At 38.8% G+C, this 26,721-nt stretch overlaps 1 protein-coding gene across 3 annotated transcripts in view; it reads right to left on the reverse strand.

The window, feature by feature from the left end:
- Nucleotides 1-26,721, reverse strand: part of tln1 (talin 1) — an 84,466-nt gene that overhangs the window by 47,644 nt on the left and 10,101 nt on the right. Inside the window, exons 2-21 of one of the 3 annotated variants that reach the window (XM_089020874.1) lie at nt 18,363-18,418; nt 17,312-17,474; nt 15,153-15,250; nt 13,940-14,069; nt 13,702-13,854; nt 13,392-13,534; nt 12,441-12,568; nt 12,311-12,371; nt 11,345-11,449; nt 11,108-11,263; nt 9,198-9,299; nt 7,795-7,871; nt 7,355-7,535; nt 6,790-6,903; nt 5,552-5,660; nt 4,288-4,496; nt 3,119-3,217; nt 2,727-2,789; nt 1,828-1,995; nt 294-588 (exon numbers count right to left, since the gene is read on the reverse strand). In XM_089020874.1, coding sequence (XP_088877000.1) covers nt 294-588; nt 1,828-1,995; nt 2,727-2,789; nt 3,119-3,217; nt 4,288-4,496; nt 5,552-5,660; nt 6,790-6,903; nt 7,355-7,535; nt 7,795-7,871; nt 9,198-9,299; nt 11,108-11,263; nt 11,345-11,449; nt 12,311-12,371; nt 12,441-12,568; nt 13,392-13,534; nt 13,702-13,854; nt 13,940-14,069; nt 15,153-15,250; nt 17,312-17,441 — 2,521 coding nt within the window. In that variant the 5' untranslated portion in view covers nt 17,442-17,474; nt 18,363-18,418. The remainder of the gene's footprint in view (nt 1-293; nt 589-1,827; nt 1,996-2,726; nt 2,790-3,118; nt 3,218-4,287; nt 4,497-5,551; nt 5,661-6,789; nt 6,904-7,354; nt 7,536-7,794; nt 7,872-9,197; nt 9,300-11,107; nt 11,264-11,344; nt 11,450-12,310; nt 12,372-12,440; nt 12,569-13,391; nt 13,535-13,701; nt 13,855-13,939; nt 14,070-15,152; nt 15,251-17,311; nt 17,475-18,362; nt 18,419-26,721) is intronic. The other 2 variants (XM_089020876.1, XM_089020877.1) reach the window with 2 other exon arrangements.

A 26,721-nucleotide genomic window follows, 5' to 3' on the forward strand; every position in this document is an offset into this window, starting at 1 on the left:
AGCGTGTATCACTGTCGCTCAGTGTGTAATCGTGTATGTTATATATCTTGCCCTGGTGAAAAACATATTGTCAATGATGTCACATGATATACAGCTGTGGCCAGAATTTTACATACCCTAATTATGTGCACAAATGCTGTGTAATGCCTGGACCTTGTAATTAAATATTGAAATCAGAATGGGAAAGTTATAAAACTAATCTTATTCTAAAGAAAAAAAATATTCTATTTCACAGATTTTGCTACATCAGCTCATGTGATGTGTACGAGTCCTACTAAACACGAAACACCCACCAGCATTTCCCATTGAGCTGAAGATATTCTCTGTGACATCCAAAATGCGATCAGTGGCTTCGCCGTGGCGTCCAATAGGATGACCTCCATTGGCGTACTGTTTAATGTGCTGAAGAAGGTCATTTAATGCCTGTGTGACCCCTGTTGCGGCCACGCCCACTTGCTTCAGGAGGCCCTCATCGTTTGTGGCCCCCTGCGAGGCATCCACACAACCTTCTACTGACTTGGCCACCAGCTTGCCTGCCTCTATCAGCTGTTCCTGGCAAACTGGGGAGCTGATGGTTGGAGCCACCACCTGCATGAGAGATGGTAGTGTAAGAAGCATTATAGCAGAAACAGAAATACTTCTACTCTATCACCATCCCAGAAAAAAAAGTTCTTATCTCCGTATGTAACCTGATGGGGAACATTTTAGCTGTTTGAAAGAAACTATTTGGGGGGTCATGGAGCAAGAAATTGAGTATTGGAAATATCAACTGTTGTGTGACCACAATAAATGTCAATGTAAATCTCACAGAAGTGTTGCATTTGTTACTTGAATGTTTTGAAATGTTTTCATGCAGAATTTGTTCTTCTCTTGTTTTTTTTAATAATATTGAGGATAAACTGCATATATTTTTCATAGATCTTAGAACAAATGACTTCATCAAATTAAGCACACAAATTAAGTGAGGACAAACTACAGTGGTCCCCCGCTATTTCGCAGTTCAGTGCATCACAGATTTTTTTTCAGTAAACAAAAAAAAAAAACATTCAGAAAAAAAAAATGCCAAATGACTAAGAGGCTTTGTACATGGCTGAAGCTTGATTGGTTCCCAACGCCGCCGTCGACCAATGACCTCACAATACCCCACTTCACGGATTTTCACCTATCACGGGAAGTTGTGGTCTCCGTTAACCACGCACAACATAATTTCTAAATGGATGTCAGCCAGGAGGAGACTAACAATGGCTGATATTGCAACACGTAAACCAAGATCTGAATGGAAGTATCTTCACACGCCTTGATGAAAAGGTTTCTTCAGCCATCATTTGTACTTCTTTGAAGGCGTCTGATGTTTCATCTGAAGAGCTTCGCAATGGTGGTTTGAGGTTTAATTTGGATCGTGCTTACAACATGATTCTTAGATCATTACTACGTAGGCTTAGTCATGCTGATGAGGTGATACCAGACTGAATGGGGCAATCAGTGCCAGTCATAGACATAATCAGACAGGACAAAAAGAAGTAATCAGATTAGCTTCAGGGAGTAGTCCACTGCTCCCCCCAACCTTAGAGCAGGGACCTATCAAAGCAGAGGTCTTGCACCACCACCTCTGTCCATTACGGATATATCTATAGGGCCAGAGCTACCAGCACAACTTTAGTTAGCTGACGAAGCTTTTCGGATGAGGAGCAAAATGTCAGACACCTTCAAAGAAGTACAGATGACGGCTGAAGAAACCTTTTCATCGATGGACCACTCATGTACGACTGAGAGCTTACAGACTTCACATCCCTTCTAAATATTTTCGGTGACAGTAGTCTCACTCACTCTTGTGCAGGCCACGAGCTGAGACGTGGACAAAGCACACTGAGTGGCTGCTGCAATAACTCTGTTCTGCTGGACTGAGTCCTCTGTCTTCTGGGCGACGTTTTTAGCTTTGAGCACAAGGGCTGCTGCAGCATTAGCTACCGCTTTGGCCAGCTGCATCAGCATATCCTGCAAAGAGCAAAGATGCACATTGGGCAGAGTGACATGAAAGGTTTGCAATGATAGCTTCACATTAAAATATTGTAATTGGGTTTGGAAATTAAATGAAAAATCACGAAAGGAAATTCAAACAGTCAGAATTTAGAGATGGATTGGATTGATTTCATATTGGATTAGTCAATCTTTCTAAACACCCCTGGGAATGGAGAAATATCCTACAATCATGATTAATAAAATGGAAAGGTATCATGATGAAATGTAGACTAATTATTCTATTTTTCCCCAAAATATCTTCATCCATTTGATATTCTCTGCAATGTTCAACTAAGAAAGCCAATAACTTCAAAAGATACATTTTTGTCCCAATAATTAATCACTGACGCTGTAAATTATAGTGAGCCATAGTCTATACCTGAACCACATTTTCAATTTCAATTTCAATTGAGAAATATGTGTGTGCCTTACAGAAAGTGCAAGATTGTTTTAAACAAGTAGCAGGACTGGCAAGATAAATGAATGAAAATACACAGCCACCACAGGTACGTTTCCCAAGACGATAGACGATATTTGAGAATAGGTTAATTTTAACGGCACAATACGTTCAGTGTACAGTTTAGTATAAATCAGTTTGGATATAGACAGTTTGTCATGGTGATCACTGGAGATGGATTACTCAATGAATCAATAGATTACTTTGATTGGTATTTCATCATTAAATGTCGTCAGCCGACATCTGTTACCATCAATTGACAATAAGAAGGCACTCTCCATCTGGCTGACCTGAAAGATCCTTTACCTAGAAACTGTCAAATGTAGGGGAGAAAAAAAAGACAGAAAACAGTGTACCAGTACTGTATATTCTTGGAGTGAAAACCACAAGCATCTTATCTTGCAAAATGTCAACATTTTCACTCAGGAGGGAATATATTCACATACTGACCTTTACAGTGAGATTTAAACGTTATTTTCAGAAATACCATATTTGGAGAAGTCAGTGTCGCCAATAGTAATTTGGACACTTTATTTTTGGACCAGACTTTATTTTAGGACTTCAAAAACTTCTAGGGTGATTTGAGTATTAATCTGTAATAATTAGTACAATTTGGCACGTTTAGAATACCAGTATACATACCTGGAACTGTGGATCAGTGTCTGTCTCTCCAATGTGTGACAGGAGCTCTCCACTGGCCTGACCCACATTTCCTGCAGCTTGGAGTAGATTCTGACGAGGCTATAACCAAAGCCATTTGTCCATATTATTGACACAATCCATTGAGAGAAAAAAAAAAAAAAAAACAATGACTGATCCCCGTCACTTTCCAAAAGTGTCAGATTTAATCGTTGTACTAAGTTCATCCTGTCTACTTGATATCTAATGTTGAGCAGATTCTTTACTTACAGACAGTGTAGGTGTTCAAATAAATACCTGACGAAGGCGGAAGCAGTCGTCGAAACATGTCAGGTATTTATTTGAACACCTACACTGTCTGTAAGTAAAGAATCTGCTCAACATTAGATGTCAGATTTAATGTCTATCAGCTCGCTAGCTGGTTAGGTGGCTAGCTATTAACTAGCTACCTGTTAGCTAGCTTGCCATCTGCTATACCTGAGCGACATTTCTATAGGGGTCAAACATTCTAATGGCTTCCCCAAATTATTAACGGTCCTCGAGAGTAAATCGAAACTACATTGTGGGCCATGGCAAAAAATGATTTTGACACCCTTGCTCTACAGCACAGGTGTCAAAGTCAAGGCCCGTGGGCCAAATCCGGCCCGCCACATCATTTTTTTCGGCCCGCGAAAGCAAATCAAACTTGTTAAATTCCATGATGATTGCTAAAATATGAGCCAAAATTTCATATTTTTGGATGTCAACCACAATAAAAGTCATTATTCTTGACATCAGATTTGAAAACGAGTTATTCATTAATTTGCTGTGTGCTCTATATGTAATATTTGAAGGGATTTAAACATTCTAATGGGCTCCCCAAATTCATAACGGTCCTCGAGAGGAAACCATAACTACAATGTGGCCCGCGGCAAAAAATGACTGACACCCCTTACTCTACAGGGAGCAGACACCGCTACTGCTACAGCAGAGTAAAGGTTGCCATGTGAACACCCCTCATGTGACATTAAAATTGGTTTGCCAAACTTTTGTGTGTCATAAATACGCAACGAACGCAGAAATCAGCACTGAAGCCAGATTTGGGGTGGAGGAATTTTCTTGTGAACCTCTAACTTATTTTCTTCAGTTTCCTTTCATCTGAAATACCTAGGTTGATCTCCTATGGTGTATACCTCTGTGTTTGCTGGCTGTGCTGTCTTTAGCATGTCAGAGACAGCACAGGCGAGGTTCTTGGCAGCACCCAGTAGTTGTTGTCCATTTCCTCCTTCATCTTCCATGAGTGCTGCCAACAGTTTGACACCCTTTGACATCTCAGTGAGGTTGGAAGAGATAGTGGTCACAGCACAGCCCACTGCTGTGTAGTCTGTCTCTGCTGGGTCACCTGCAGACGGGTACATGGGTCAAACTCTATTCCTTAAAATTGGCATAATTCTCCATACAAGAGTTAATGAAAGAAGCAAACAATTCAAATCAAATGCAAGTATGTAAGTATGAAAAATGGCAACTATTTGGTACAAATGCGAGGTGCTCTGGAGAAAATAAAGTGTCATCGACTGTAGGCTATAAAGCACAGTACAAATAAACTCTTTCAACAGTAGCCAAAATGGAACTGTATAGTGCCACTTAGCAGTTTTTTTGACAACGATACTAGTGCAGCGTGTTCTACCGGAAACAAATTCCTTGTGTGTCCTACATACTTGGCAATAAAGATGATTCTGATCTGATTCTGAAAATTTGGAGCCATTTATATGGCAAATATGAATTGATCCTTTATTCAATCTCTACTTCACAATTGTTCTTAAATCATGTTTGGGTTTCTGACGTTGAGAACTCATTCACTGCCAGATGTGAAAAAAATGTGTCCACTCCATTGGCAGGGTTTTTGTCATTGTCAATTGAATTCCAGGACCCACAGAATTGTGTTTTAGGACTACATAAACATCCAATACAGCGTTAGAAACCTTAGAGTCTCTTATTTCATCAGAAAAAAAGATTTAATTCTGAAATTATATGGGCCAGGAGTTATACGAGCTTGAAATGAGAGTGGCGGTCCAAAATACAATGCAATACATACAGTACATATTTATTTATATAGTGCTTTAACAACAACTGAAGCTGGAACAAATCGCTAACATGGATAAAAAGGCACCCTTGTGGAAAAAAAAAACATTGCCAGAGGCCATGTCCAGAACTTAATCGGCACCCGTGCATGAAAAAAACAAAACCCGAACATATTCGGGAATGGCGCTCTATGTCATATTTTTAATTTCATAATAAATGAGTGAATGGCAGTGAATGAGTTAAACACATTGAAGCCATTTTATTGCATAGTGATATTTTTGACTGAAAGTAGCTGGACCCTAAAAAACTAACACACAATGACTATAACACGTTGACCATTTGCTTCACCAGACATATATTGTGAAAAGGTTTTACCTGCTGTGAGGTTAACCATGGAGGCAGTGCCTGCTGTAATCGCATCCACCTGAGAATGGATCTCGTGTTTCGACTCATCCATCTTATTTTTACGCCAGGCTTGGGATGCCTTAAATACAAGTATAAACACAAATGAAATACTAATGTTGAGATGCTTCACACCAATGCATTAATAATTATATAAAGAAATAGTATCATGTTTCATTCCACCGTGTAGGTATACACCACAGCCAATCAGGACCCAACTAAAAATAGTTATCTCATGATGTTAGTTCTTCACTTGAGCTTCACTTTGCCACATCCAATATGGCTCCGGCATTGACGTTATCAATAACATTACCCAATGTTAAGTGTATAATAAACAAAATCAGTTTTTGCAAAGGCCGCCATTCAAGACGATTGACAAGGAGTGCTATGCATATCCCACTATGTCCTAAAACAGGTAACATCCGAGTTACGACCGGGTTCCGTTCCGACATAACAGTCGTAAGTCAAATGGTCGTAAGTCGAAATCCATTCAAAATGGCCGACGTGGCGTTTACACGACAGGATAGTATTCGAAGTCAATTTGTTGTTTTTAAGCAACGTTTTCTATTGAATATTATTATATACCAGACTGTTTCCAGTTCATTTATAAATGTTATAACTTTTAGTGTCATTTTTATCATTTTATATTATCAATTTTTATAACTGTATAACTGCACCTGTAATGTATACAAAGCTGTTTACTGTACAGTTCATTTATAAATATAAATATAAATTCATTTATAAATGTAATACTTACCCTGCTCTCTCTGCTAACGACACACACGCTCGGACTAAGACGGACGGCGAAGGAAAAAAAAACAGTCTACAGTACTACAGGACATGTTGCCGACATGGTATCTGCACTTTATAACTACTGTATTGAGTGTAGTCACACAGTAGATTGCTGTGCGAGTGTGTGACATGCTGGCTGGCCCAAATTGTAGTAAGCATTGCCGGATGGTTGCGCTTTGCGGTGCCAGGCGTAGAATAAAAAAAGAAAAAGGGGGGGGGGGCTGCGATCGGGGTCGTAAGTACGGGTGGTCGTAACTCGCGCCGGTCGTAACTCGGATGTTACCTGTATACGGAGTAAAGTCACTCCTGTATGTAGGTATTCATAATACCAGCAACAACTCATGCATTTCCATGGCCAAGTGAAAAACAAGCTTTCGTGTTTAATTGGGAATTTTCTGAAAAACAGAGTGGTATCTTACAGCATCTGTTCCCAGTGGTGGCAGGGTATCAAAGTCATCCAAAGAGGCCTGAGCAGCCTGCACAGCGTGCATACTGGAATTGATGGTTCCAGTGAGGGCTTGCTGAGCCGAAGTCTGCAAACACACAAAATCCACAAATCACGTTCTACAGATGCTCCCACCACAATAGCTGTTGTATTTGCATACGATAGACTTGCACGTCCAACCTCCTTTAATTAAAAATAATAATATGCCAGGATATACCAATTGCTCATTGATCAACTTGATCGACTTGAAATACGTAATAAAGGCAACTCCACAATGAGAGAGAAACGAAGGAAGACAAAAGATGAGTTGGAGGAGCTCTAGTCAAAAAGCACCTCGGCAATTAGGACTTTCCTAGAAAAAGAAGAAAGCAATTGCCCAAGGTCACAGTGACGTGCAGTAACCTCAAGGGTCTAAAAAGACTGAATCTCTGTCTTGAGGTAGATGGTAAACCTCTAAGTTGCTTGGCAACAGTTTTGAAGTGCACAAAATATAAATGTAACTCAAACAGGAGCTTTCTGATAAGTCATATTTCTTTCACCAGCGGTGGCATGTGTCCTCTGTGCATCTGTCCACTGGTGATGTGCTGCTTAGCCTGAGGCATGGAGCCCATCTGGAAACTCTCGGGACCGCCGGCTCCTGAGCGCATGATGGCCGGCAGGGCCACTGAGCCCGTCTCGACCTTACCCACTTTGTTGAACTGCTGCTGCAACACTGTTGACCTGAAGTACCGTCATAAAAACAAACAAACAAACAAACAAACAAACAAACAAACAAATAAATAAATTATACTGTACTACTTGCTTTCATAGTAAGATGGGCGCTAATATTTTGATGATGCCAGCTTGTCCACTTTCTATTTTATGCTTATTTCAAGAACCTCAAAATATGCCTCGTGGATAATAGTACACTATTTCATGTTTGAGGGAAACAAATGATAGAGGAATGCTGTGACATAAATAGAAGAACACACACACATACTTCTTAGGGGACACAGAGTCCTCCAGCATTGTTGACTCTTCATCGCCCTCCAGCCCAAAGTGGTCTTTGCTTTTTTTCTGTCAACGGATATTTTGAGAAGATACAGTTGGCCATGTGTTTCTGTGTTTTCAAGAACGGTTCATCAAGAGAATACTTAAATGTTGATTAATGTCATCCGGGGGAAATCAACCATTTGGTGAAGGTAAAAATCTCTCACTCTTAGTGAGTTGTGTACATTTCCTTGTTCTTTCAAAGTAGCACACAATAATTTCTTCTGTAGCTTCACAAATTCAACATTTTCAGCAACAATTTTCACGTTTGCAGACTCTTACAAATGTTTCCTCGCCATTCGTGATGATATTCATGTTATTACATTTCAACTAGATGGAAGAAATATGAACATTAAAATGAAATTATGCCTGTGTCTTATTTGTTGTGTTGTATTATTTAGTGATGTTATGTTAACTATTTTGTTGATTGTAGTGCGGGTACCCGCAGCAACTCTCCTGTGGTTGAGAGGAAAGAAATTTCATCTCTGCTGTATTTTGCAAATTAGAGCATATTTGCCAATAAAGTTGACTTCACATGAAATGTTTGCATTATAATAATAACACATTTCATTTATAAGCGCCTTTAAAAACTCTCAAGGTCACTTTACAGTCACAGGCTAAGTTTTTCTGTGGGTGAGCAGCGGCAACCAGACGCGCCAGCGTTCACACAACCCGGAAGTAACTCAGATAGAAAGCTAACTAGCTAGCCAATAGCTATCTAGATAAGTACAATGAGTTTTAAAAAATATCAATTTTAATGTGCACTGGATCCTAATCATCCGATCAGTCTCTCTTGCACAAGTATTTCTAAAAAAAACAGGTTACTTTTATACTATGGTGGCCTAGTGGTAAGTTGTTAGTGCTCACCTGCCTGCAATTGCAGCTTGCGATGAGACCTATACCTTTTATCGTTATCACTATCACTGCTACTTATATGTACTGAGACACACGAATGTTTGTTTTGCTTCCCTCTACACCCCTTGTGATCAACTTCGGACCAGTTCTCAAGCTACCAGTCGATTGTGACCAATGTAATGGGCACCCTTGCTATATATAAATAAAGCTGTATTGTATTGTATTGTATTGTATTGTATTGTATTGTATTTCTTTATCGTAGCTCTATCTAGTGGATTCAGAGTGCAACTGCAGCCACGGTGGTAGCGTCTATTCTTTGGTCCGTCGTCTATGTATGCAGTGTGCCTATAAATGAAAACAGTTATAAAATAGGCCATTCATTGAAGATGCGATGTATAATTGAGGCGTTTCATAATCCAGAAAATATGGTATAGTGCAACAACTCAGTCTTGAGCTGATTAGGAATGTAGTGCAATATGAAAACATGCTGTGTGTTACCTTCTTAAGGATGATGTCAATATAACCAGCAATAAGTTGAGCTATTTGCTCTCCCTCGGTGGTCTGCACTGAGTAGTAGCCATCCTGATAATCTCCAAAATCCTGAAAGTTGATCAAATAGGGTGATTCATTTGAAGATTATGGCAGAACGTTCACCCTCACACTGTAGAAATTAGTCATGTGAATTCTATTTGTACAGTACCAATTCATATAAGACATCTCACGGCACTTGCCATATGGAATGAAGAAAACGAAAGAAAATCGCATTGCAAAAAAAAAAAATGAATAAAATAAAAAGAAAAGGAAAAAAAACTCTACGGTCCAAATGATAAATGTCTGATAATGTGTAACTGATAATTTCATATAAAGAACAACATTTAATTGAGGTAAGAAGAGGGATGACAATGACAGTAATTAGTTTCTTAAGTGAGCGCTTGGCTGCTATCAACAATAAAACTGGCCTCTAGTGAAAAAAATAATATCAGGGAAACTGTTCTTGAAAAAAAAATGTCCTAAGATGTCAAATAAAACTATGATAATTTGAGACAGGATGGGATTTTTAGACAAATCAAACGAGTCAATGAACGCAGTTCTAAAATAACCTTAGAGAGCACAATGCTGGTAAATATGAAACTCATTTCATTCTAGCAATAGTAAACTTCATATTATTTCAATTTAATTGCAGTGATACCTTGGCATACGAACGTATTTGGTTCCCAGAGAGTGTGTGCAAGGCGAAAAGGGTGTATTCCAAACTTTAATTTCCCATAGAAACCATTAAAACGAGAATAATCCGTTCCCAGGTACCCATAAAACATAATTTTCTACTAAATAATCCTTAAAACTACACAAAATATACCTTATTTTATGTATAATAAAGGTGCTAGGGTATTGTAATTAAAGAAATAAACTGTACTGTAGAATAAAGTCATCTTATTTACCTTTGTGACGGTCGTTGATGGCTTGATGGAATGGATAGCGTTTTGCAAAACGTGTCTCAAGGAGCTCTGGGTTATACATCTTGGAAGTTGTGACATTGCAACGGCAACAGATCCAGGCAGAAACACTAGAAACTTCATTAATAGCTGGTTCCCTTGCTTGTCTTTCCTCTTCAAATTGTACAGATGGCTTGTGCGGGTTATTTGTTGAGCCTGATTGATGGGATATTTTAACCTTGGAGTCTACACCTTGTCTATGCCTTTGAGCTATCAATAAAGTTGAAACAAATGCAAATTTCACTGTGTCTTGTATCCATTTTCTCACCTTTTCACTTTTGTTTTTTCTTTGTAGTGCTTTCATGGTCTGTCGTCTCCCTTTCCTGTTCAATGTGCTCACAGCGTGCTTGTTTCTCTAACCCCTTCTCCTTCTCCTAACTGCTGCGTGCGTCCGTAATTCTCCCTCCCTTTTCTACCAATCACGTGTGGCTTTAACCGAAGATTGAGGGCGGAGAATAAAGGAAAAAAAAGTTGGCTGCCATTTCCAGCTCCTTGTTAGAAGATCCAGATCTCTCTTCGTTCACTTCAGAGATCCAGCTCCAAAAACCGTCTCGTTCGCAAACGACACATCACTCATTGTGGCGCTCCGTGTGTTTCCCGAAAAGTTGTTCGTATGCCAAGATTATATTCTCGCGAATTTAACGTTCGTAAGGCGAAACGTTCGTTAGCTAACGCGTTCGTAAGCCGAGGTATCACTGTATTTCAAAACTGCACATACAGAGCATTTTAGCTTGCGTCATGCCATGCTTCATTTTAGCAAGTTTGCACGGGTATGTGTAAAAGTGACTCAAAACCATTCGGTCATCTTCTTGAGCAGGCCACAATCCCGTTGCCATTGCGTGCTGACCTGACTGGTTAATGCCGAACCCCGATCGAGCTGTAATTATGAGGCTTCTGTTGGGAGAAGGAACTGACCAGAGTGAAACTCTTGGGTGAAGCAGCCCAGCGTTTGATATTGGTCAGGTTCCACTCCTGGATCACCTCCTTTGTTTTCTCATCCACCCTCATCACACTTTCTTTGGTGATGCCCAGGAGACGTGGCACCAATTTGTTCTTGCCCTTCATCTTCTCCTACAGGATGTTTCATGTTAAAAAATGTTAGGGACAATATCAAACAGTTTGAATATCCCATGAATTGACAAGCGTGTTTACCTTGACCAAAAAAAAGGAAACGCCGTAGGTTTTTAGAGACCTGGCTTGCTTCACATAGCTGACTTTGGCCTCAATCTCGGTCATGTTTTGGCAGTTTTTGTGTTCCTGGGTAAATGACAGATGAAAACAGTATCAACCCATTGTCAGGTTCACGAAAGGCACCCTGTAACGTATGATAAGCTGTTAACTGGAGGAACTGCTGTTCCTGAATGGGATGAAGTGCATCATTAGCTATTGAACTACAAATAATTCATTAAAACCCCACTTTTAAGAGGGGAAGAATCTGAAGAAAAGACAGGAAGCAGAGCTGGAGGTTGCCGAGATGAAGACGTTGATGTTTTATTTGTGAGTCACCAGGTTGGATAGGATCAGGAATGAGTATATTAGAGGGACAACTCATATTAGAGGCTTTGGAGTGAAAGTCAGAGAGGCCAGACTGAGATGGTTTGGACATGTCCAGAGGAGAGAGAGTGACTATGTCGGGAGAAGGATGCTGAGCCTTGAAATGCCAGGCAGGAGACCGAAAGGAAGGCCAAAGAGGATGTTTATGGATGTTGTCAAAGAGGGCATGAAGGTAGCTGGTGTGAGAGAAGAGGATGCACAAAACAGGGTTAAATGGAGGACACCGATTCACTGTGGCGATCCCTGAAGGGAAATGCCAAAAGAAAAAGAAGAATATAAGAGGGGAATAAATTTACCTGAAAAAGTCAAACGTGTAAAAATAAAACATTTTAATCAGCCGACAAGAAAAGGTAAACTGTACGGTCAGACAAAAAATTGTTACCACATGAACTTGAATTTAAACATTGATTACCAAGCTGTAACAAAAGACAACTATTTTACAGAACAATTATGTCACTCAATATTAACCAATACAAACAAGATAACAATCTCGACTCAATTTGCTCAATTTAATTGAATTGATTTCTGCTTGACTGCTGAATCTGTTGGTAATTGGATTCTTACCTGGAAGATCTTTTTTTCTCCTTTGTGTTTGATGTATTCTTTGGGAAGAAATTCTTTTAAACTGTGAAGTAAAAATATCAACATGAATTCATTTATAATGAAAAAGAGTCCAATGTCGGATAACACTTACTCTAAAAATCCAGGCTTGTGTTTCGACTCGTTGTGGTCACCAAACTGGATCTGACACTGATAACCAGCAAACTCGCAGGCCTTGTCAAAGGAGACTGGATGAGACCCATTTAGAATGTCATCACGGGCCTGTTTACAGCAACACAGACATTTGCACATACATTAAGTTGACCTTTTTGTCAAAATCAGGTCAATACATATGAAAGTACTTTGTTATTGTATCCTGAAAGCTCTGTATGCATTATTTTCTCTTGTTACAAATTATATTATATTTATATTTATTATATTATATTTATATTCTCCCAACTTCAAAATAGCAAGAAATTAATTTCCTTACTTTATAGGCGAAATGTATTAGGGCTGTTAATGAATCAGTGGGTATTCAAAATGGAACTAGAGTATGAGATGCATGTCGAGGTATGTAAGGGGGTGTCCATGAGTTGTGAACACATATGTGGGAATAGCTAGTCAGCTAATAATCATTAAATAGTATTGTCAACAAAATCTCTCTTAGTGTATCAATACCTCTGTGATTAGTTTGCCTTTTATTCACTTTGGCACACACAGCAACAGGGAGAAGGCATTAGCCAACTTCAGCCTCGCTACCGAGCTTAGTTGTAGGATGCAGCTGGTCCATGGCAATGACGATTTATGATTTACAACACTAATAGACATTATAAATGCCCCACATTCTATTTTTGTCCAACAGGCTGCACGAGATCCTAGTTAAAAGCAAGTTATTTTAAAACTAAAAAAATAATAACTTTTCCACAATGCACTGAGTACTCTGTTGGCTGCCCAAATAAAAATACAATTGGCTTAAAGAAAGAGTACAAATCATAGGATCTAATAAGTAGGCTCCCTAATTACAACAAACGTGAAAACGACTCGCAAAGATTTTGGCACAGCAACTCTTCAACTGTGATTGAAGGCAATAGTGGGATTCATGCACCTGCACATAGAGAAGGTTGAGCTGTACGGGGTCTCTGGAGTCAACGTTCTGATCTGAATAGAAGAACTTCCTCCTCAGCAACAACATTTCTGTCTCTTCGACGCCTTGTTCTCTCAAAGTCCGCCCATGGTCCAACCAGTTTACTGTGGAACACAATTTCAATCAAAACTAATCTTTTCAACGTCACTACAATGCAAGTAATGTAAAATGGTCTTAAATCAGTCATGTTTATCCATTACAGTCATTGTTACCTGACATTTGAAAGCTCAAATCGTCATAATATTAATATGAAAGCAGATCAATGTCATACATTCATCATCTGTATGGAGCTTCTGCTTTAATTTCTCCATCTTCTTGTCATCTCGGAGCAACGTTTTGTCTCTTTTAAGAGTGCCTGTGGTCTCCTCCTTCTTCTCCTCACCAATGTCTCGCACCAGGGAGTACTCGTCATAATTTGTAATGCCTGAACTCACAAAAGTTACAGCGTAGTCAGAATTTTCTAAACTCCAAGCTGTCATTTCAAGTGCACATTGTGGAAGACATTTTACCTATTCTGGCACAGATGGTCATGAGCATGTCGCTGACAATCTTGGAATCATCCACCATAACAGTCTTTACAGTGCCATCCAGCATACGAATTTTCAGAGGCCTCTGCTTCTTTTTGTATTCCAGAGTGTCCTGAGAGACAAAATAATGTTACAGTACATGTACATATTTCTGACAAACCTTAGTGACTAAAATTGACTTCAAAAGTATGTAAGAGATTCTAAAATTCTGAACAAGTGAAAAGCTAAAGTAAAATTGACCTGATTTAAGGTCTACAAAACCCAAACTAAGTGTAAATGTTCGTCATTTTTGGGGGGTTATACTGTTTATCTGAATTAGAGCAGGTCAATTAAAAAAAACATATAAAAAATATATGCTGGATGATCTTTCTAACGAAACCCACTAACGACAGTAGCTACAAAACGCTAAAGAACCATGAAGGGTCTTGCAAAGGAAGAATAGCCTTGTTCTACTACTACTGTGATTCTGAAAATTGCTGGAATATTAGTCTTTTTTTTATTATCATGTTATCTGTGCACATGTGCTGTTCCACCAAATGTGTCGAAATATCCATTGCTTAAAAAGTTGTAAAACCGCAACTGGCAATCCCATTCAATGGCATTTCCCATTATAATGTAGCATTAAGCTAGCAGTGACGATCTAAATGAGGCAGGGTAGTTTGGCGGTTTTAAATAAATTGGAATTCTCTTCAATATATGTCGAGTTTTGAAGTAAATTTGAATTGCGAGTACCTTTCAATAGTCTGAAACTTCGTTTTGTTCTGAATTATTCAGTATTTGCCAAATTACTGTGCACAGTGCTTGTACCTCGCTCACCAGTCAAATAAAACAATGGCCGAATTACAACTCACATCTAAAAAGAAAAAAAAAGAACTTCACAATTTAGTCACTTCTACCTCAAAGCACCACTGGATCAATTAATTAATGAAGTGATCATTTGTTTCCCCTCGGGGTGATTGTGGGCATTTTGTCAAATGTGTTATTGTTTTTTTTTTGTTTTTGTTTTTTACTGGAGTGTTTTGATCCCATCACGTCATATAATAAAACATGTTGCAAAGCATTCCTGAAATAGGGATTTATGTTTATTTGTAATAACTGTTCATTTAACTGAAAATGTCCCTATAATTTTTTGAGTGCCTATAAAGTTGACCAATGAAAATTGTGCAGTCTGGCTTCCTTTTTAGGAGTGACTCACCCCATTCCTCAACATGTAGTAGTCGAGGGCTTTTCCAGCCTCTAGCCAAATGCCTTTTTTGGGGTCTTCATCAGAGAGAAATAGTCCATAGTCATTGGCTGCAAGAAGTACAATTAAAAATTCATATTAATTGGTTCAATGGTCAAGGTAATTGATACATGAACTCCAGACAACAGAAAGAGTTCAATAAATCAAATTCAGATCTCAGTATTTGTATTTCTCACTGGAAAATAAGAAGCATGTGAGGTCAAGCAATGGTGAGCCCTGCTGTTTATGCAACAATAAATAGCACAGTGTGTATGTACACCAGCTCATACATGTTTGAACCGAGAGGCTAATTGTGGCTCTTGACAACATTTAATCAGCTTCTCAGGTCCTGGGGGTTTCAGCTTTTGATGTTATCCCACCTGGACTATTGTTCAGCGGTGTGTGCCGAGACAAAAAAAAAATATTGTTCTGAGGCTGAAGCAGTGTGGAGAGCTGTGTTGTTTACAGCTATAACTATGCAGAATAATCTGTCGCCTGCTGTTACAGAAGCTTCCATGAGAGCCAGTTTCAAGAAACTGTTGATCAAGTCCATGCTCTCAAAGTTGTAGTTGATGATACTTTATTCCAGGGGTCGGGATATATATGGCACTTTTGATGATTGTTTTTGATTTGATGATTTGATGATAAATATTACATATTATAATGCATATTGTCGTTTTTTTCGTCGTTCATTTCCCGTTGGGGCTGCAGTTGGCGGAAAGCGCAATTTTGATTGGATGACACTGACCTAGAATGGCCGAAAGCGCCATGTTGATTGGATGATAGTGGCCGTCATGTTGAAACCGGTAAACGCCCCTTTAAATGAGCGCAACTAGTGCACTTCAGCGTGAATGCACCGGAGCATTAGAGGAGAGAAAATGTTCCTATTCTAATTTGCAATGAAACAATACCATCGATGAAACAGTCGAATGTGAGTGACATTTTAACAAGCCCCATGTTAACGTTAGCATCAACATACTTCTGCGAGAAGTAGATTGCAGATAGCAAGTGTGGAAGCTTATGAGCCGTGTGCAGGCTAGCTAGCAGTAACTTCGCCTCTGGACCGGCAAATTGAATTTCATTCCGATCGTTTTCCTGGATTTTTACCAAACACGAGGAACGGAAAACCATCCATGGTAACGGTGAGTACTATCACAAAGTTATTTTAAATAATACATTCTGATATTTTGTTGAAAAGTGACCGCGCGTGCGCGTGTGCGCGCGCGCGCACGCGAGCGTTTGTATGTGCGCGCGCGTGCGTGTGGCTCTCGCTGAAAAACATTTCTAAATATTTTACTTTTATGGCTCTCTTAGTCAAAAAGGTTCCCGACCCCTGCTTTATTCGGATGAAAATGTGTATGATGTGCACCACAATGTGTACATTTGTGTTTTAGAAATTCTAGAATGTAATTTTATTATACTTTATATGTGACTTAGAGAAGGGACTCCAGGAAGAGTAGCGTAGTTGTGATACAGTGAAAGCTGATATGAACTAAGAAACAAAGCTGTCAAATGCCCGATTTTCTCGCTTAATTTTGCTTATCCAATGTTAATCTTTTGGTCACATTTGATTTTTTCATGTTAGTCTACTGGTCACACAAAATAAGTAAATGCTATATTCAAGTCAAGCAAATATTCAAGTCGAGTAAAAGCCCCAAATACTGGTCCATGTCCTGTTGTAATTTTGAACGGAACATACTCTGGCATGTGCCAGCTTTCAATGTAAGGTCAACAGATAACATAGTCATGCCAAAAATACTTGCCATTGTAACTTCCTTTTATGGGCAATAATAATAATGAAATAAAGGTTCAAAAATACACATAAATGCCCTACAACATGAAAGGCAAATGGGGTTTATCAATAAATAGATCACAAACATTGGAGACTTCTAATTGTGACCGCTGAAGGGTGTGGCTTCCCTTGATTGTGATCTTGAAATTGAAGGAGAAAAAAAAACGACTTGACATTCTCATAGCTTGGCAATTGATGTTTTTGACTTTGATAAACTTGGGCCAAAGTATATTCATGAGGCTACAGAGTAAATACTACTCATCGGTTCTCTGTATTCATTGGCCCAGTGTGAATATGTGTGAGCGGGTATGGGCATACACAAAGAGGCTGTAAAACTTACGCTGTCCAAGTTGTGCCTCTGTAACTCTCTCTCTGATGATGCGGCAGGCATCGTACACCATGGTGGAGGGCTCAAACTGCATGGTCTTGACCACATTACCCACACCGATCTTTAACGACAAGGCCACCATGTTGTCTCTTCTTCACGGCCACCCAACTCACACCTAAATGAAAACATACAAACAAAACAAAATGATTAAAAGAGATTTGAACTTGCCCTTTTGAAATTCTCAAATGCCATTCCAATTTCCAATGTGTTGTGTTTAAGAACAAATAATACCAGTATACGAAATAATATGACATATTTTGTAGTTACAACTTGTGAACTTGTGTTATGGTACTTGTAACTTCCAAGTACTATAATTTCCGCACTATAAGGGGCCCCAAATAGCACTCCGTTTTCAAAAAAGTCAACAGTGTGCCTTTTAAACAAACAAATGCACCTTCTATATGGATCAATAATTCAGATTTCTTGGACGTAATATTTCTGTAGTTCTTTTAAGTATTTTGTCACAGCTGCATCATTTGTGAAAGCACTATCCAGTGATACCTCGGCTTTCAATGCCACTTTACAGTCACTGGATAAGATAGATAGCTAGCTAGGTAGCTAGCCAGCTTGTGGCTAATAGATGGCAAGTTCGATAGGTAGCTAATAGATAGCAAATAGATAGCAAAAAAAACCCATAGGAAAATAAATTAATTAATGCGTTCTTGACAAGTGACACCGTATAAGTGGGGTTTCTTCTAAAAAGAATCCGGAAGTTTCATTTCAGAATAGTGGACACAGTGAGAGATCATTGTGGTAGATGGCTGCTATCAGAGGTCACATGGATTGAATGTCACAACACAGACACCGCACATCCTCCACCTCACATCCTGCTCTCTCTGAATCACTTCCCACTACACTTTCTATTTTTCTCTTCAACGAACAAAACAGCGATCTTTTCTTACTTCTAGGGAGTCTATTTCATCCCTCTGAGTCCAAATTTCATTTTGTGAAGTACAGTTTCGGTTATAAGGTTATAAGTGAAGAGAGTGAATGTAGCTAGTACCTGTAAACCGTACTGGCAGCAATGTCAGATGATGAATTCTGGCTTTCTTCTTATCCCTAAATGTAAAAAAATAAATAATAAATATAGACCGTTAGCAATCATTTATTTCAACTGCCGCTCTTTCTACAGTGCTTGATTTGCAATGAAACAAGTGAACAGTTAAGGAACTCTATCTGCAGCTCGGTCAGTAACTTCAAGAAATACTCCTCCTCAATTGCTCACGATGTCATTTCCTGTTTTAAAAAGCCCTTCTATGCCATAAAAGGACATTCCAGCGGTCTACACACCCCCAACTATGATTCAGCTGGAAGCAGCATATCCTGTCTGCTGTGTCTTAAAGATCATCTTGAGGAGCTGAGGCAAAGTTCAATAATAGCTTGGATCTTTTACTTATGTTTGGTTTTTAATCAAGAGCTTGCCAACGAAGTCTTAAAGGACAACCGATGTCACTTTTTTGTTTCCTAACTGACATCAGAAAAACGTTTTATAGCATCTAAAATACCCAAAACACGCAGTATGATATTTTTAGTCAAATGCAAAACACCAATAAAAATGACTTAACATGTCTAAAATGTACTTCAATTTGAAACCGGAAGTGGCCAGTTTCAGAAGGTCCCGCCGCAGAAGGTCCATGTTCGTGGTGTCACGGCAAGCCGTCTTGCCTTGCTCGAGAAACAAAACAATGGCTTCAGATTTGGAGAATATGCTTTCTTGTTACTCATCCAGTTATGAATATGATTCCAATAGTTCTGAAGAAGAAAGCATACATGTTTGCAATCGATTAAAGAATTTATTCCGTGTCATTTTGAGGAATCAGGGGTGGGAAATGTCGCACCCAAAAAAGGCAGAACATGGCGACAAAGCCGTGTAAGAAATTAATCAGCCCGTTTCCACATGCTGATTAATTCCTTATATGGAGCTTTGTCGCCCTCTTCTGCCTCTTTGTGGTCCTACACGACGTTTTCAGACCAAAGTATCGCAAAATGCATTGACATGATGACGTCAGGGGCGTTCCTTCAGTGACGTAACGTACGGACTCGTCACCAACTCAAAAACAAGACTTCCGGAATATTCAGTGCGAGTCTTAAAACATAATATATATCTATACGCGGTGGAATCTTTGTAAAATACGCTCAGTAGAAGTCATTTGAAGCCATTTTACAAATTATGGACACAACTTAATTGTCCGGAGACGTCGGTTGTCCTTTCAGGTTGGCAAACATCAAATGCTTGCCACAACAGTTTGAATTGATAGTTGTGAGATGAGCATGAGAGTGACAAAAGAAACTTGCACAGAAATGTTTGTACACCTTTGTTCGTAATGAAAAATCCCACGATGCTCACTGAACTTGGAACTGACAAAAGTAATTAGCAATAAATTACTGAAAACCAATGAAAAGTTTGCTTTTGTGATTCTGATGAATCATATTAAAAGAATAAGTAATGTTACAGGCCTCGCCAAACACTGCTGTGTCCCTGTATTATTAGCATTTGAGGTGTTTCCACATTTGTAATCCCTCACAATGCCGATATAAAGAATACCAAGTACCAATGTGTGTTTTGGCAACACAGTTGACCACACTGAAACCACAGCAAAAGTGTACATATAAAACTGAATCATTGAACCAAATCATTGATTTTTTTTTGGTGTAGAACTTTCACCACGGAGGTGGCTGTATCAAAGTGCCATAAAAAATAATACTAATAATAATAACAACAGTAACTTAATCACAAATAAACAAACAAAATGTTTGCCAATAAACATGCATGGGTCATTTTCTAATCCCCAAAATCTGCTGTGTTGGCGAGTGACACAAACACAGACATTGTCCAATCCCTTGCTAGCATCTCTCTTACGTCAGTTTGTCTTCAAACACTGGCTCAAATCCCTATCCTTAACTCTTCCAGATACTCCCTTCAGGCAGGCGCTACCGATCCATGCGCACCAAATCCAGCAGCCTTTTAAACAGCTTCTTCCCCTAAGCCATTAACTTTTTAAACAGTAACCCAGATAGAAATGTATAGTGCCTGTTTGCAATTTTTTTGATGAATGCAGCGTGTTTTACCGGAAACAAATTCCTTGTGTGTCTACATACTTGGCAATAAAGATGATTCTGATTCAGGGATCATCATTTTTGTCATTCCCTGACCCGAGCAGTTATCGACAAAGTAACAGCGTCAATATTTATTATTCAATGACAACGGGGGCAGTTACAAAAATGCTGCTCGTTCAGATGATTAAGAAGTTCCCAATGATGGTTAAGCAATGACAGTCAAGTATTGTGGACATTCTCCTCACCAAAATCAAAATTAAACTCCTGTGACATTTTTATGTGTAACAGGGACTGATTCGCAAAGAAAAAAAAGAATTATACCAAGAAATGAACACTTTCTCTCCCATGCAACATGTTCGGATGTGTTCTGGCGTTGCTTTGTTACATCCGGCATGTGGTATCTTGACGCTGTGCAGGATGGAATGAATTCCCACGACATTCTGGAAAGAAATGCGCTGCCTCGGGTGAGAAAATTGGGTCTCGGTCACAGATCACGGGTCTTTCAACAGGATAATCAGCCAAAACACACGACTGAAAGACTTGAGAATGGCTAAGAGCAAAACATTCTTCTATGAGCTCTCGTGTAAATGCTATTTAACATCCGTGGTGATGAAACAGGTTGTCAGGAGAAGGCACCCTTCAGACCATAGCCTGCTCCTGCTGTTTGCTCACCTCTGGGAGGAGAAGTCTCATTGGAATGATTCTACAGTATTTGTGATTTGGGACTTGCTGTCAGTTTTTTCTCCATGCATGGTTTAAATTGTTTGAGTGCAGCCTCAACTTATTCTAATTTGACCCCTGGTGAATCAAAATACCTGCAGCGTGCTTGACAGAAATGAATCATGGAAAATTGACACAAAAGGGAACAGAAAAAATTCCACAAAGTCATCGCCAGCGTTTTAAAGACTTTTTTTCCCCATAGTTTGGTCAAACTTCCTTCCGTTACATTGAGATAGCTATCTTGTCACGTGTCACAACGCATACAAAATTATTTCTATCACAAAGACACATTTCACCCTCTCACTTCCAGGAGGACTGCCGGAACTAGCGGAACTGTCCATCAGCAAAAACAGAGGGATATAAATGATCTCTTCTGACAGTTATTTTCAAAACTGCTCCTCTGTATTGATAATCGAACAGTCGTTACTGCAATACAGACACTATCCACTTTACAAACGAGATATGTTCCGCAAACATTCACATTCTCATTCACGTTCTCTTTCAATTGTCATTTTTTGCTATATTTCAGTCCAAGGTGTGGCACAGCATGCAGCAGGTCTTCACAAAAAGCAAACATTAACTTAACTTAATTGTTTGTGTTGTTTCTCACAAATAACTTTGCTTAGCATTTTGTATTGTGGTATATTAAATGATAGTTTGCATGGGTTTTGTCTGGGCACTCCGGTAACAAACAGCCTTTAATACAACCGGACATGGATTTATGTTATGTCATGATTTGTTTAACGTATACGGTATATCTTATACAGCATACAAAAAGCTTGGGTCACAATAAATACTGCATTGTCAGTTAATGCAATCATCTTAGTAAATGTTATGCTAGTGTTGACCGAAGGGTAGAAGAAGTGACAAACAGCTTGCCAGAATAGTGTAAATGAGGTCATATGAACGGTATTTCTGTTCCATGTCCATTGCTGCATATGACGTCGTGGTCATATAAACTGTCGGGTGGCCTCCTGCTACTGCAGCATAATCCAACAGCAATCCAACAGTAACATGAGCAGGTGATTGAATTCAGTGATTTTTTTGGGGGGGGTTTGGGGGTGAGGGGTCATGTGGAGTTGATATTGTCAAATATAGCAGCAGCTTAGCAAATACGATGAGGAAATCGTTTTAAAACCATGTGTTTGTGACTTCTGTGCTAAATGTATGTAACATACTTTATTTTAGAATCATCCAGTTCATCCTCAAGCGTTTGTAGTTGGTCCAAAATGCTGTCACACACCTCTTAAATGGAGCTCATAAGAGCAGCGCAAATAACCCCAATTCTGGTTTTTCTTCACTGGAACAGAGTATATTTTAAGATTAGGGCATCCTGGTTGTCGCATGCCTGACACTACAGAGGTGCAGGCTTCGATTCCAGTGCCGGCTTTCCAGTGTTGAGTTTGCATGTTCTGCCTGTGCCTGTGTGGGTTTTCTCCGGGTACTGTTTTCTTCCTACATTTCAAAAACATTTGTGACTAGTTAATGGAACACTAAAGCTTGTAAATGAAATGTATTATTATTATTATTATTATTATTATTATTATTATTATTATTATTATTATTATTATTATTATTATTATTCAAAGTCAAGGCCCGGGGGCCAAATTGGGCCCGCCACATCATTTTATTTGGCCTGCGAAATTAAATCTAACTTGTGAAATTCCATGATGCTCGTTAAAGTCCGAACCAAAATTCCAAATTCTCCCACGTAAACCACAAAAACAGTCATTTTTTACTTCAAATTAAAAAACTAGTTCTTCATTATTTTGTTGTGTGCTATGTATATAATATACGGAAATGATGAAAAATGTATATGGTTTCCCAAAATTCGTAACGGCCCTCCAAAGGAGACCGTAACTACGCTGTGGCTCGCGACAAATAACAGTTTGACACCACTGTTCTAAATTGTAGCTAGTATTAATCATGAGTGCATATGTTTGTTTGTCAATGGGTGCACTGCGATTGGTTCTCCCCCACCTTCTGTCCGTAGACAGGTGGCATCGGCTCCAGCGTGCCCAGCGATCCTTGTCAGGATAAAGTGAATTGGAAAATGGATGGAAACAATAAATCAACTGTCAACAATAAAGTGACACTAATTGTCAGTACTTATTACAGTGTCACCAGTGAACGCACCGCCACCAAACTGCTCTCTTTGTTGCTTCTATTTGATGCAGCTGTGTTTACCCTGCTGGGGTGCTGATGTTTTCACACATAATATAGATTGTCTTTTGTATGTCATCAAAAAATAAATAAATGTAAGCTCTCAGTCGTACAGGAGTGGTCCATCGATGAAAATGTTTCTTCAGCCGTCATCTGTACTTCTTTGAAGGTGTTTGATGTTTTGCTTCTCATCCAAGAGGCTTCGTCAGCAAACTAAAATTTGCTGGTAGTTTGTCCCTATACATATATCCCTACAGTCCAGAGGTGGCGGTGCCAGACCTCTGCTATGATAGGTCCCTGCTCTCAGGTTGGGGGGAGCAGAGGACTATACCCTGAGGCTACACTGATTATTTCTAATTTCCTGACTGATTACTTCTATTGTCCTGCCTGATTATGGGGTCCACGACTGGCCTGATTGCCCCATTTTCCCTGGTATCACCTCATCAGCATAACTAACCCTTTGTTGCCTAAGAATCCTGTTGTAAGAACAATCCAATTTAATTTGAAAACTACCAGCAAATTTTAGTTCACTGACGAAGCCTCTTGAATGAGAAGTGAAACATCCAACACCTTTAAAGAAGTACAGATGACGGCTGAGGAACCTTTTCATCGAAAAAAATGGGGAATTTTGTTTTATTTTGATCAATGCTGATGTAGCTGAATATCCAGTACACTGGGATATAATGACAGTTCGCGACCACTAAATAAAGAAAAGGCCAGACTGAATCTATAAAAAGGAATGAAATGAAGGAATATCTTCTGGTGGAGTGAACAGTTTGAACATTCCTTTAGCGCCGACTTGTTGCATTGTGTTGCCAAAGAACTACCTACCGACCTAAAATGATCGGTAATTGGCTTTCTTGATGAGTAATCGATACTGGCTCAAAAAAACTCTGGTCTCTTTCTATTGAGCGTGGCTGCTAAATTAACGCAGAGTTCTACACAAATACTTTTCATGCCAAGTGAGATGCAACCAAACTGATTAGAAGAAACAAGACAACGTCCTAAAAAAAATATTGACAAACAAGTCCAGCTTTTATCAGGGCAAGAAAAGGAAGGTTTTTGATGGGCCAAATTAATCTTCAGACTTCAACTATGTTCGGCATTTTACCTATAACACGCTAAAAGAGAGTGGCCCTATTAGAGTTAGTACTGTTTCGATTAAAAACTAACTTGTAACCAGGACTTCATTAAGTTTTACGCTGTGCAACTGATTTCCCTGAAAATGTTTTAGTGATATGCAGGCAAATGCTATTGGCCTGCAATTATCAATAGCTTAGCCAGCCTTATTTTTTCGAACTTTGGATTGGATTTGCCTTTATTAGTCTCGCAGTGGAGAAATTTACATTTCACAGCAGCAAAGTTATGATGTTGTATGTATGTTTGGCTGATGTGATTGAAATTGATCATGATGCTAAATCTTAAAACATTGATGTGTAAAATGTCACTCACTAAATTTAGACATGTTAAAAAAATATCTGGATTTATATTTTGAAAATAACATGTCTGATGCTAATTTATACATGCCTGCATTTTTCACAAACTGGGTCTTGCAAAAGGAATTGAACAATACATTTTTCATTTGTAATAATTCAAAAATTGATGCATATTTGACTAATTTTACCTTAACATTTGACCAAACAGAACTGCAATTGCCCTGGAATTTGACATGTGGTGTTGTGCGATCATTACAAAAAAAGCATAGCAAGTTTCATTAAAATATGCTTGGTTACAATGTTGCAATACCTGTGGTTATGTGTACTAGAATGAATGAATGAATGAATGAATGAATGAATGAATGAATGAATGAATGAATGAACATCGCATCACCATTTGGCATTGTCACAGTATAGACATCAGGCCCGAGCAGTCATTGGAAAACAGAGCAATATCAGACACGCCCATGGCAGACAAACCACAATGACACATGTCTAAAACCTGCAATAAAAACTAGGTACAGTATGTGTACACGGATAAGTATTTGTTATTACAAATAATATACATCAACAATACTCATACTATTACTACTACTACTACTACTATATAATATATTTATATTAAAATAGTAATAAAAATAAAATAAATAAAAATAAAATAAATAATAATAATAATAATTTACCTTTGTGTCATAATATAACATATCATCATTGTAGTTGTCAATGGATGACGAACTTCCAGGTTGCCTCTTGATGATATCCGAGTGAAGTTGCCGTGCATTCTCTGCGATACTACCCTCACTCACAATGTCCCCTACTAGCTGCTATTCATTAATCCAAATCAACAGTTTTTCACTCTCTTCTATCGCCTGAGACCGTTGCTTAGACAACACAGAAACCCACTTAGCTACACGTAGCAATGGTCGATTTAGCATACAGGGAGTGGGATGCTAACTCACACAAACGCACACCTTTTTGGTGTTTGGCACCAACAAGCGTCGAAGGTAGAGAAAAGGAGTGAAAACATATCAGGAGAGCACTCACAAACTGTGGGTACCCTCAGTGATCTTTTAACAAATGTCAGAAGGAAAGAATAGGGAATGAAACCAAACATTCTGACGATACAAAAGGAGAGGAGAAGCAGTACCTTACATTGCAGGAGTTTCTGAAAAACTACAGAGTCCATTGGCAACACAAAATTCCTACTTATTTTAAACCGATAAACACTTTAAGGCAAAAATTAGTGCATCCAAAAGATAGGCTGCCAAATGAAAAACAAAGTAATGTAGTTTATTCAATACATTGTAAGAATGAAAATTGTAAAGAGCAATACATTGGGGAGACTAAACAAATTATAAAAAAAAGACTTTATAACATCGTAGGGATAATACTAGTGGGCCTCAATCGCCAGTACATATGCACTTAAAAGCTAGCAACCACTCATTTGACGACAATGAGCAGTGAATGAACAGTTTGAAAGGAATGAAAAATGCTGATAAAATGTTGAATGACTCTACAATGATCTTGGTTGACTTTACCAGTGCTTTAAAACTGCTAATTTAAAAGCAACGGGGAAAAAATATTTCCGGTCAAGGACTTATCGCAACTGGTCCATGACATTTAAACAAAAAAGAAAAAAAAAAAAAGAAACAAATGTGTCTGCATAGGAAGTTTAGAAAAAGGCCGTCCAAAATAGCTTGCATGTTAAGGCTTTCCGTAACCAGTTACATGAACGTGTTTCACTGTAACTGCTTACATGTTATTATATTTGTTGAATATAGCGACTGTCATCTTTTCAAAAAAACTAGACAATGCGGAGCAAATATTGACATGTTCCTGAAATGAGTACATTCCCCTGAATAACAGCATCCTAACAGACTGCAGTCAGCAGATAGTAATATGCTTTACGAAGCCTTATATGTCACTGACAACATACATTCCCCACAGAATATGGGAATGTTTAGTGAGAGATAAGGTTGTATAATT

This window comes from Hippocampus bargibanti, linkage group LG18 (assembly GCF_051943395.1).
Source record: "Hippocampus bargibanti isolate YZ-2025 linkage group LG18, ASM5194339v1, whole genome shotgun sequence".
NCBI lineage: Eukaryota > Metazoa > Chordata > Actinopteri > Syngnathiformes > Syngnathidae > Hippocampus > Hippocampus bargibanti.